The following is a 13506-nucleotide window of genomic DNA, read 5'->3' as shown; positions in this document are numbered from 1 at the left end:
GATAAAGTTTTCATAGCAGTTCAATTTCTGTAACATATTGTACATTAAAATTTTGTAAACTTTTTTAAAACCAAAAATTTATCTAAATAATGTTATTTGATCCAAGGATATCATGACTCAGATGGAAATGCCTGCAAGTATTTAAGGTGTGATGTCATGAGTTCGTCACTTGTATAGTCTGTGGCACTTATTCTAAGGTTTGTCTTGTAAACAAACCAAGCTCAACTGACGATTCTCTTCTCTGCACCTAATGTAAGGATTGTACCAATCTTAAATTAATACTTGGTACATTAATTCAAGAATTTGAGTCAGTGAAGAAAGGGGTGCTTGCCCTAGAAACAAATTATAAAAGTCTTGTAAAAAATGTAACTTATGTTGACAAACTGTTCTGGGAGCTTTTCTATTTTGTGTGTGGGGGAAGGAGAAAGGAATTAACAAAACTGTAATTATTGTTGGTGACTGTTCTTAGGTAGGAGCACTTGTTCTGAGACCCATCTTTATGTATACTAGGGAAGGGTGAAATAATTGCTGTGATAAATAAACTCGACAGGCATGATCTCAATGAGATAATGCCTGTCAAGTTCCCCCTCCCCTTTTGTCATAGAACCAGTGACATATACCTGTGTGTTGCTGTAGTATTAATTTCATAGTTTTAATTAGTTATAAATTTGTAGTGCTGATGATATAGCACTACAAATTTATAACTAATGGTGTGCCTGGGTGTACATTTCTTATATATATATATAGTACATTCAAAAAGTTTCCAGAATTGCATGCTGAAATTTTAAATGGTTTGCCCTAAGCTGTAAATTTTTGTGGGGTGTTGATGTTAACCTTGGTGTGCACATCATGCCAAGTGGGAACTGGCTCAACCACTTCTCTTTAGTGTCACAGTTGACTGATTGCAGAATTATGCAGTTTGAACAGCATGCTAACATCAAGTTCTTTAAACTTTGGGAAAAGTGCTACAGAGATAATTGAAAGTTTATGGAGATGACGCTTTGAAAAAAACAGAAGTTTACAAGTGATTTAATCGGTTTAAAAATGGACAGGAAAAACTGTAAGATGAACCTCTCATTAGACACTCTTTGACATTATGAAACATTGAAAATGCCACGAAAGTGAAGAAATTTATGAAAAATGATAGGTGAATGACTGTTGTTGAGATTGCTCATGAATTTGTTTCTATGCTCAGTACATACAATCCTGACATAAGATTTAGGAATGCATCAGCATCACATTTGTGCAAAGTTTGTTCTGCACTTGCTGTTAGACAATCAAATGGATTGCAGGAAAACTATTACAGGGTGCTTTGTTTGAAAAATCTATGTAGGATTTGAGCTTCCTAAAACAAGTGGCCCTGGGAATGAGAGCTGAGTGTTTGCCTATGACCTTGACACCAAGGTGCAATTCATCAGAATGACACAAAAAATGTTCTCGTGGCCCAAAAAGACTTGTACAACAAAATACAACATCACAGTCATGATCATCGCTTCTTTTTTGATGAGAGCATAGCGCACCAAGAATTTGTGACTAGGGGGAGAAGTATCACTGCTGTTTACTACATTCAAGTTTTGATATGTGATGTGAAGATGACTTCAAAAGTCATCTTCAAAGTGGAAGGACAGGTGGATACTGCACCATGACGATGTGCCCGATTTTGCAGTCAAGAACTGCATGGTGATTGCAGTTCTTGACTGCAAAAAAAAAATCACAGCCATGCAGCATCCACCCTATTCCCCAGATCTTGCAGCATCTTTCATCTGGCTGTTCCCTAAATTGAAAATCAAGCTTCATGGTCATTGTTTCACTACAAATTACACTACGTGTGCAAAAAAAAAAAAAAAAAAAAAAAAAAACAAGATTTTAAAGAATGTTTCAAAGCTTGTGAAGACTGATTGGCATTTATACACACATGTGTGTATAGGTGAATACCAATGACTACCAAGTATGATTAGCATATGATGCAAGAAAGCAAGGTTATACAACATGCCAAAAAAAAACCAGCCTTTCTATTCACTTCAGAAGTTTGTCCAGTTCTTCCTTGAATCTATTTAAGTTATCAACTTCCACAACAACAGGTAAAAGTTTGTTCCTGCAAACAACAACTCGCTGGCTAAATGCAAATTTCTGCAATTGCTTTCCTCAATTTGAATTTATGCCCCATCAAGTGCATAATCTGAACAAGAGGAAAAATACTATCTTTCTCAAAACATTCAAAGCCTTATACAACTCAATGAGATCACATCGCAGGTGCCAAGTCTCCAGATGCTGTAATTTGCAGAACTTAAACCTTTCTTGGTAAGAGCCCCCCCCCCCCCTATTCCACTCACCAATCTCATCACACTTCTCTGAAATCATTCCAGCAGCTCTACATACTTCCTAAAATGAGGTCTCCAGCCCTGTATGGTGTACTCAGGTGTGGCCTGACCATTGCTTATACAAGGGATAATCACCTCCATGTCTCTGCTAGCAAAGTTCCTGTATATCATTGACAAGATCCCATGTGCTGCTCTGGCAGCCTGCCTGCACTGCTAAGAAAAATTCATATCTGACTGCATAGTTATCTTGAAGTCTTCATTCTTCACTACCCTGAGTGTAGTAATGCACAGTTGTTATGTTACTCTGGAGTTACTGCTACCCATATGCTGTACTTTGCATTTGTTTAAACTTCAGCTTCCACCTCTCAGCCCATCTCCCAAATTTTGTAGACCCTGTTTCAGCAGCGTACTATCATTAAAAACCCTGCCAACATTTGCAAAATTTGGGAATTAAACTTGATATACCTTCATCAAAAATCACTGATAAATATAGAAAAGAACAATGGTCCCAACACCTAACCCTGTAGAACTCCACTAATAACATCAGTCCATGAAGAGCAGTATCCATTCAGTACCATTCTCTGTCTTCTACCACTCATCCAGCCCTTTATGCACAGCAGCAACTTGCCCTTAATGCCATATTGCTCCAATTTGTACAGCAGTCTTTTATGTGCAACAGTATCTGAAGCTTTACTGAAATCAAAGTATATGAAATCAAAAATATTTTTTGCATCCAGTTCCTTTCTGACCACATTACATTATCCAATCAAATTGTTCAGGCAAGATTTCCCCCTTAACTACCTCATATTGTGTCTGAACTATAATTGCAATCTTGTCTAGATGATCCGGTATTGCTTCCTTAACTACTGACTCCATTATGTTCCAGGAAAAATAATGGAGTCACTACTTCTTTAACAAGTGACTCCATTATTTTCCCTGGAACATTAGCATTAGTAGAAGCATACAATACAAGAAAGCAAACTTATACATAAATCAGCAAAAAAACACCCCTTCACATTCCACCAATCCATTCACTCCAAATGTTTGACTAGTTCTGACTTGAATTAATTAAGCTGTTAATTTCCACGTCAGATGGAAGTTCGTTCCACCAATCAACCATCTGCTGGCTAGAGGAAAATTTCTGCACATCTATTCTGCAACTGTCTTTCCTCAATTTCAGTTTGTTGCCTCAGGTGATTACTCTGGGCAAGAGGAAAAATCCCATCAGTATTGAACCTGCTCAATCCATTCAAGGCCTTATACACCACAATCAGATCACCTCACAGGTGCTTAGTCTATAGACACTGCAATTTGCAGAACTTCAGCCTTTCTTCATAACAGCAACCCTTTGTTCCATTCATCAATCTTGTTGCCCAGCAACTCTACATCCTTTCTAAAATGAGGCCTCCACACCTGTATACAGTACACAAGGTGTGGCCTGACCATTGCCTTGTACAAGGGGATAATCACCTCTTTATCCCTGCAAGAAAAATTCCTGTATATCATTGACTAGACATGAGCTACTCTTGCAGATTGACTGCATTGCTCAGAAAACTTCACATCTCACTGCACAATTACCACACAGTTGATATGTTATGCTGGGGTTAATGCTACCCATATGAAGTACATTATATTTCTCAATGTTAAACTTATGATGCCACCCCTCAGCCCATCTGCTCAACTTCTCTAGACCCTGCTGCAGTAATGTACTGTCATTAGTGTGATTAACAGCCCTACCAAGCTTTGAATCATCTGCAAACTTGGACATTAAGCCTGATAAACCTAAATCATTGATAAATACAGAAAAGAATAATGGTCCCAACAACGAACCCTAGGAGACTCCACAAATAACATTTGTCCATGACAATCAGTATCCATTGATTACCACTCTCTGTCTTCTCTCACTCAACCATCCCTTTATCCATAGCAGCCATTTGTCCTTAATGCCATAAGGTCCAATTTGTACTGCAGTCTTCCATGTTCAAAAGCTTTCCTAAAATCCAAATATATGATATCAAAATTATTTTTTCATCCAGTTCATTTGTGACTACATCATAGTATCCATTCAAATTGGTTAGACAAGACTATAACTGCAGTCTTGTCTAGATGATCCTGCAGTGCCTCCATTAATTTCCCTGGAACAGAAGTTAAACTAACAGGTCTGTAATTATTGACCCTTTGATCCCTCTTTGTGAATTGGGGACAGATTTGCACATCTCCAGTCCATAGGAATCTCCCCTGAGTCCAAGAAAGCTCTCATAATTATGGTTATGGGTTTCCTTATGTCCTTTGCTGACTCCTTTAATATAACTGGATAGATCCCATTCAGTTATTACTCTCTGCCAGAGTTTGATAAACTTTTGGCATTCCTTTCCCTGAATATTTTCTCATGTGTGAATGTAGATGCAAAATACTCATTCCGTTTGTCAGCTTCTAAGAAGGATCATCAACAGTCGAACCATTGATATAAAGTGGACTAGTGTGATTCATCCCCTTCCTTCTAGAGTTTACATAAGTAAAGAACTCTTGCTGTTCTTCATTGCATCTTTTTTTCTTGCAGACTGTCTGCAAGAGCAAAAGCTGGCCAAGGATTTCTTGCAATCTACCTTTGACTGTCTAACCTCCTTTGTGACAATTAGAGACCAGCTTATATTTACCATACCATAGGCTTCTGTGTCACCTGATAGTTTTCAAGGACTGCTGAGAGTCATCTATTTATATGCATCCCATGCATTTTTCTTCTCTTCCATGAGTCTTATTAGCTAATCTGGTATCCATTTAGGCCTAAATATTGAACAATATTTCTCAATCGGTATGAAAAGCCTAGTAGGTTCCAAGTTTAATTCTTTGAATGCTTCTCATTTAGAACCTTCTGTTGGTAAAACCATCAGTTGGTCCCACTGTATAGAATTTAAAAACTGTGTGAGACAACTGTAGTCACCTTTACGAAAGCAAAAACCCTTCCCTTTACCAAAGGGAAGGGTTTTTGAAGGGATTTACTCAAAGATGATAGTTACATCTTTGAGTAAATCCCACATTAGCACACTGTGATCATTGCAACTTAGTGGTTCCTTTATCTGCAGATTCTTAATGCATGAAGAATCACGAGTATTATTCCTTCTGGTCGCCTCTTGAACATACTGCTGTAGAAGGTGTGCGAGTGACCAACCGACAAGTTCCAGTCACTATCTGGGAAGTTAAAATCCCCCATTATGAGACAATCTGATTTACTGGCTCACTCTATTTCTCTGTATGTTCATTGTACCCATCCGAGTCATTAGGCCTATAACGCACTTCTACTCTCAGTTTTGCTTTACCACTGCTTATGTCACCCATGTGCACTACAACTGGATGCACTTCTTTAGATTTTATGTGTTTCTTATCTAACAGCATAATCCCTCCTCCGTTCCTATCCTGCCTGTCCTTTCTATACACATTGTACTCCCCAAATTCTAATTCTACACTGCTTATATCTATGTGACACCATGTCTCTGATATCCCAACAATATCTGCCTTTGATGTCTTGATCAGCACTTCTAATTCATCAATTTTATTTACTAAACTCATAGCATTGGTGGACATGCAAGTATACATGCACCTGTTCTTACTCTTAGTTACCCTAACACAGCCTGTGTATTTTCTTGTTCCACGATGACTCCCAGCAATCCTTGAAATACCCAACACTTTGTTTTCCAAGCTGCTGCTCATTCCAATAGAAGCAGTGCAAGAGTAGAAAATCAAGTGGAGACAAGAAGAATGCCTTGACAAAATGCCACTTTGCAGTCAAGTGGCATTTCATCAATGCTGATGCACTGCAAAGTATTTTTCATTCAATAAAATTATTTTTATAAGAAATAACTTCATTTCCTCGATCATGCAGTTACACCAGCGATTGCATCAATCCCTAAAGTTTTATTCCAACTGTCATATTAATTTTTTATGACATAAATCTAATTACGACTACAGAAAATAATCACATTCCTTGAGGAATACCAAAATTGCCAATTTTGTCACTGACTAACAATTTTTTGTGGAACAACAAATGCTACTATAAAATTATCCTACTATTTATTAATGATAATATATTGCCTAATTTTTAATAGAATTGTAAAGGTATGTCTCAGAAAATACAGGTAGTCAATCTACCTGTATTTTCAGAAAGTACCAAATAAATTTATCATAAATATATGACGTCTGTTGTACCAAGGGGACAACAGATGTTATCCCCTTGGTACCTGAGAAAACCCACTTGTAAAATAGTGATATACCAAATACTACATTTAAAATGAAGGTTGCATTATCAAAGCAGGAACAATTTCACATACCACGAGGTCCGAGAAGACCATGAGACCCACGATACCCATGAAATCCATCAACACCTTTTGGTCCTTTTAATCCAGGATGTCCAATTGCTCCAAATTCACCATTTTCTCCTTTACTTCCTTTTGGTCCAGGATATCCATTGAAACCCTAAATTGTTAAAATATAAAATTTGAATTATACAACAAAGCGTAGAAATGGAATCAACAATTGCATTAATTATTACACCACAACTATTACTTCAGTGCTGATATTTGCAACATTAAATTAGTAAATTGCTACAGTATATGATTTTTTAAAAAGATGATAGTGACAATCATGAGGCCTATTTGAAAAGTTGGCAACAGATGTTACCAAAATGTCATGAGTGAATAAAAGCACATATGTAATATTTTTATTTTTGTTACAGAATGTTGTACACCTTGTTCGATGTTAAGTGTTCAAACAAAAATGGCTGCTCTACTTGAAATGTAGATAAATGAAGAAGTGCATCCAACTTGCACATATCAAATGGTACTAAGTCCAAAGAAATTCATTACTAACTGCAATCTGTGCATGGTCCAACAGTTATAACCAAGAAACATATCTGATTTTGGTGCACTCAGTTTCAAACAAGCCTTTGCATGCTGCTAACTTTCAACTTCCAAAAAGCAGATTTTTTTAAATACATACATTGCAATCAAATTTCCTGACAAAATATACATTTTTTATTAAGATACAGTAACAGAATTGATTTTCCAGAATGTTTTAAAATGCCAAGCATGGCTTGAGATAATATTTTATATTTCAGTTCCTCAACAAAGGACCACCATACATCAATTCCTACTTCTTTCATAATAGCTTCTGGTAGATTCTCAACTGAAATTGACAAAACTGACACTATAGAAACATCTATTGCTTCATTCATTTCTTTTTCATCAATGATACTGAGAATTTGTTTTGTGTAAACTTATCCAAAAAAAACACATTTTAAAATTGAAAACGATGCACTGCCATTAATAAGAACATTGTTTTTCAGAAGGAATTGTGCACTTCATAATTGCACACAGCAGTAAAGTACTTATTCAGTAAGCAAACAAACAGAATTGTCTCTCATTTTACATTATCAGTGATCTTGGCAGTAGAGATGCCTATGACTATTCAACGTTCAAAATGGAAGTGGATGATTTAACAACTGTTGGTGTAATGAATTTAAGTCACATTTTTCAGCATATCAAGGATGTAATGACCTCAGTAAATGAATGTGTGGCGCATTTGATTGAATGATGTTTACATTTTGAAACAGTGGCATAACATTTAAAAGTAACAAGTAAAATGTTTTATTCAAGCCAGAGGAGAGGAACACGAACAGACTTTCTGCACATGTGAAGATAACCTTTATAGTTATTAGCTTCCTTGGACTGTTGAGGATGGTTACACAAGAAGTTTCAGAAGTTATTTTTCTTGAGGAATTCATCAATATGACTTCTTTAAAAACATTTAAATTCAATTTGGTAACTCTGAAAAGTCTTTAAACAGACTTGTCAGAGGTTACATGGCTCTACTAGTCTGGTTCAACATTTACTGGACTGTTTAAATTTGTCTTTTATTTGTTTTGTTTCAGATTTTTCAATTTTGTCTCAAGTCTATCTGAAAAGACTTCAGATAGACTTGTCAGAAGTTGCCACTGCTTTATCAGTCTAGCTCAACTTTTAACCAAAGAAAGACAGTGTATTTCTTGAATGGCATGAGTGGCAAAGTCGGTATGTACATGTTCGTCACAGCGTTTTTCCACTTTTAGTGGCATGCATTTATTGTGTTGTTTCAATTTGTCTTTTCCTTTTAATAGTAAATGTTCACCAAATATTCATCCACTTTCACAGGAAGGCATACAACTCCCTTTTCAACACAATAATCAAAGGAGGATAGCTTTTTTTTACCACAAGTAAAAGGCTGTCCTTGTCCTCAAGGGTGCTTAATATTTTCTTTTGTTATTCTTGCTCTTCTAGTTTTTTAGGCTACCACAACAGGGACATTATTAGCATTAAGTACCAACCAGTTTTTTAACGAATCCGCATGCTTTCAGGTTGATCAGAAGATGCACTATATTGTACCCTGTAGAGTTGCCTTCCTACACTGACATTCGGTCAATGAGAGTAAACTGCTTTCAGTGTGTGTGTGTGTTTCAGAAAAAGTCATTATAATAGGATATAATCAGATGACAAGGATAGCCTTTTACCACAAGTGCTCAATCTTCTCTTTTATTATTCATGATCTTCCTTTATCATTGATAGTCTTCATTAATATTCATTGTTTTTAAACAGAATTCATATCCCAGACTAGAGCAGCAAAGCAAAGAGCACAAAGTAGCAGGAGTAGTGTGGCTTGGGGGAGAACCGAAAGGGGCGATCGTCCAACGTATCACAAAATGTGAAACGTTTCCAGACCTTTCTGGAACAGGACATGATCCAGCCAAGGGGATGTATTTGTATGTGGTAGGTGCAGAGAGCGTGAAGAAATTAAGTGCCAACTTTAGGCCTAAATGGATGTCAGATGAATTAATGAGGCTCGTGGCAGAGAAGAAAAATGCATCGGATGCAAATAAATTATCAGGTCACACGGAAGCCTACAACAGATATAAGCTAGTCTGTAATCAAATCACAAAGAAGATTAGGCAGGCAAAGGACACAAAGAAAAACAGCAAAGAGTTCTTTACTTATGTAAACTCTAGAAGGGAGTGGATGAATCAGATTGATCCACTTAACACATATGGTTCGACTATTGATAATCTTGCTCAAGTAGCTGATAAACTGAATGAGCATTTTGCATCTACATTCACACATGAGGAGCTATTCAAGGAGGGGAATGCCAGATGTTTATCAAACTAACAGGGAGCTAAGTGATTTTGTGATAATTGAGAACAAAGTGGATGAGAAATTACTGAAGTTAAATATAAAAAAAAGGCACCTAGGGCAGATGGAATCTATCCAGTAAAGAGAAGTAAGCTAAGCAAACCCTTAGGCATAATTATGACAGCATCCTTAGAGTCAGGGGAGGATCCCATGGACTGGAGATGTGCAAATGTATCCCCAATTCACAAAGGGGTTCAAAGGGTGATACAAATAATTATAGCCCTGTTAGTTTAATTTCTGTTACGGGGAAAATAATGGAGTCACCTAGACAAGACAGCAGCAATAGTTCAGACACAGCATGGGTTTGTTAAAGGGAAGTCTTGTCTGACCAATCTGATTGGATACTACGATGTACTCACAAAGGAACTGAATGCTAAAAATAATTTTGATACTTTTGGATTTCAGGAAAGCTTTTGATACTTTTGCACATGGAAGACTGCTGTAAAAATTGGAGCAGTATGGCATTAAGGGCACATTACTACAATGGTTAAAGGGATGGTTCAGTGTGAGACAGCAAAGAGTGGTAATAAATGGACACTGCTCTACGTGTGGACTAATGTTATTAGGAGAGGCTACCACGGTACGGTGCTGGGCCCATTGTTGTTTTGTGTATTTATCAATGATATCGATGAAGATATATTAGGCTTAGTGTCCAAGTTTGCAGATGATATAAAGATTGGCAGGGTTGTTAATGACACTAAAGACAGTATGCTACTGCAGCAGGATCTAGAAAAGTTAGGCAGGTGGGCTGAGAAGTGGCAACTGAAGTTTAACATTGACAAAAATGCAAAGTACTGCATATGGGTAGTAGTAACCCAAGAGAAATGTACGAACTCTGTGATAATACACTCAGGGAGGTGGAGAATGAAAAAGACCTGGGGGTAATTGTGCAGTCAGATATGAAGTTCTCTGAGCAGTGCAGGCAGGCTGCGAGAGCAGGTCATGGAGTATTGTCAATGATATATACGAATTTTGCTAGCAGAGACAAAGCGGTGATTATACAGTTGTATACGGCTATGGTCAACCACACCTTGAGTAGTGTATATGGGTCTGGAGGCCTCATTTTAGGAAGGATGTACAGTTGCTAGAACGAGTACAGAGAAGGGCAACAAGATTGGTGAGAGGAACAAAGGGGTGCACTTATGAAGAAAGGCTTAAGTTCGGCAAGTTGCTGCATCTGGAGACTAGGCACCTGCGAGGTGATCTGATTGAGGTGTATAAGGCCTTGAATGGTTTGAGCAGGCTCAATGCTGACAGGATACTTCCATTTGCTCAGACTAAGAACCTGAGGGGGCATATATTCAAATTGAGGAAAGACAGTTGTAGAATAGATGTGTGGAAGTTTGCGTTTAGCCAGCGGATAGTTGATTGCTGGAACAGACTTCCATCTTTTGTTGTGGAAGTTGATAGCTTAAATAAATTTAAGGCTGAACTAGACAAACATTTGGAGAGACTGGATGGGTGAAATGGGAAGGTTTTTTTTTTCTGGCTGATGCTGTATAAGCTTGCTTTCTTTCATCATATGCCTCAACTAATGCTATCTCAGGATTCTGATGGACAATTATGAGAGTTTGAAGAGTAGAGAAGATGCCCTTGAGGGAATTAAAATGGGGCCATACAGCTCTCAGCTGCTCAATGCGTGTGTGAGCTCACAGTTTTGTATCAGACAACACAGCAGCAGCAATCTCCAAATCAGAATTGCCCTAGTTTCACAAGTGGTTGTTATTGTCGGTGACTCTCTTGTAAGGGCAACGGGAAATATATTGTGCAAGAAGAATAGGTGGAATAGGACTAGGGTATGTTTTCCAGGGACAAAAATAGATGATGTTATAGAGCAGATATCATCTTTTAAGGGCACCTTTAGTGCAAAATTAGCAAAACTTGTACAAGTTTGTGCTAATGATATTAAAAGTAGGAGATCTGAGGACTTACTTAACAAGCACAGGGCAAAGTTGGAAAAAAGTCACGAGTTGGGATTGAATTTCAGATTATCTACAATTCTGCACAGACACAATAGGAGAGAGTATATGTTGAGAGCCTTGTCAATTACTACGGCTCTGGAGAGAATGTGCAAGGCTTGTGGGGGTAGAATTTTTCTCAGCATGGTCTGTGCTTATTAACAGGAGAGACTGGTTTTACAGGGATACACTTGAATACAAGGGGTGCAAGAATATTTGTGATGCTCAAGGCAGTAAAAGGTGGATTGAAAAAACTGCTAGCTTGGGGGGGGGGGGTATACAGACTAATGGCTTAACTAGAGCCATATGCAGATGCGAAAGTGATTCTTGCACTGCTACTATTGGTACATTCAGCAGTCTGGAAAGCAAGGTGTCTGGCAGATCCTGCTGTGCATCATCATGGAACAAATAAATACATAGACTGTGTTATGGTAACTAAGGGTAAGAACATGTGCATGTATTTGCATGTAAACTAATGCCAAGAACATTTTAAATAAATTTTATGAATTTTAAGTACTGATTAAGCTGTCAAATGCAGACACTGTAGGAATAATGGAAACATGGTGTCACTCAGACATTCAGTGATGATGAATTTGAATATGTGGAATACAATGTATACGGGAAAGGATATATAGGACAGGAGAGGTGAAGGAGCTCTAAGTTAAGAAGTGTAGTAAATCTAAGGCAGTGCAATCAGTTGACATGATGGGTGACAAGTGCACTGCTGAGTCAGTTTGGTGTGATATATATATTTTTTTTTAGATGGTGCAGCATAAGCCTCAGGTTTCCTTGCACTATATGGCTAATAATATAAGCACTAGGAAAACCAAATTGAGAGTAGGAGTGTTTGACTGTGATGAGTATACCAAACAGCTATACAGGGAAATAGTGAGCCAGTAAATCAGAATGGCTCATAATTTCTTTTAACTTTCCAGATTTTGAGTCTAATTTGTGGGTTGGTTACACACACTAGCAAGACTTTTGTGGACTTTTGATGTCCATTTTCTATAGCAGTATGTTAGAGAGGCAACATGAGGAAGCAATACCCTTGATCTAGTTATCAGTAGTGATTCTTCATGCATTAAAAATCTGCAGGTAAAAGACCCACCAGGTGGCAATGATCACAGTGGATTGAAAAAACTAATGTGGAAATTATGGAATTTAATAAAAGACATAACTACTGTAAAGGGTAAAGGAAAAGGCTTTTGCTTTTGTAAGGGTGATAACAAAGGTCTCACACGGTTGTTAAATTGTGTGCAGTGGGACCAACTGATGACATTACCAACAACAAATTCTAAATGGGAAGTATTCAGGGAAGTGATCAAAGAAGCTACTTGGCTTTTTGCAAGCCTTAGCTTCAAGGCTTAGACCTAAATGGATGAACTAAGAACTAGGATGAATCAGGTACTGAATATATATGTATCCCATTATTACAAAAATCAAGAGAGAATTCTATTAATCAAACAGATTTATATTTAATAGAGAAAAAGGGAATCAAAACCAGAAGAATCCTGTAATAAAATCGTAGAAGGAAAATTTGTTTTAGTGTCATTCACTGGTAAGAAAACAGTATATGTTGCATGATTCAGGAAACATATAAAAACAATAAAGGATCCTTGTGCTCATTGCACAAGCATCGTTTCCTTATCCATTCATCCATCCATCCATCCACATACCCACCCACTCAAAAACACTCATGTAACATTTAATTTTTAGCATACATTCCCAAATAGAGCAACTTATCTATGCTGCATTTATTAGCTGCCAAATAAATAATTCCTCATAATCACTAGTAACTTGAAGTTAAATAGAAAATACTACATCATTGTTTCATGTACTTTTCCCATTAGTTTTATGATGGAAAGGGGTACATGGAAGTGCATGTTCTAACTCCCAAATTAAAAAAAAAAAAAAAAAACCTACATCTGACAAATACCACACGACAAGGAAACTACTACAAAGAAATTTAAACTAAACTAAATTTAAAAAAAAAGGGGGCAGATTATAACTACACAT

At 37.2% G+C, this 13506-nt stretch overlaps 1 protein-coding gene across 1 annotated transcript in view; it reads right to left on the bottom strand.

The window, feature by feature from the left end:
* LOC150080841 (uncharacterized) overlaps nt 1-13506 on the bottom strand; it is an 852072-nt gene that overhangs the window by 91336 nt on the left and 747230 nt on the right. The window contains exon 36 of the mRNA XM_090381010.1: nt 6647-6791. Within this exon, the coding sequence (XP_090237136.1) occupies nt 6647-6791 (145 nt within the window). The remainder of the gene's footprint in view (nt 1-6646; nt 6792-13506) is intronic.

Source organism: Mastigoproctus giganteus, chromosome 9 (assembly GCF_048544385.1).
Source record: "Mastigoproctus giganteus isolate SK-2022 chromosome 9, ASM4854438v1, whole genome shotgun sequence".
In the NCBI taxonomy this organism is placed as follows: domain Eukaryota; kingdom Metazoa; phylum Arthropoda; class Arachnida; order Uropygi; family Thelyphonidae; genus Mastigoproctus; species Mastigoproctus giganteus.
This window is presented reverse-complemented; position numbering and strand designations above follow the sequence as displayed.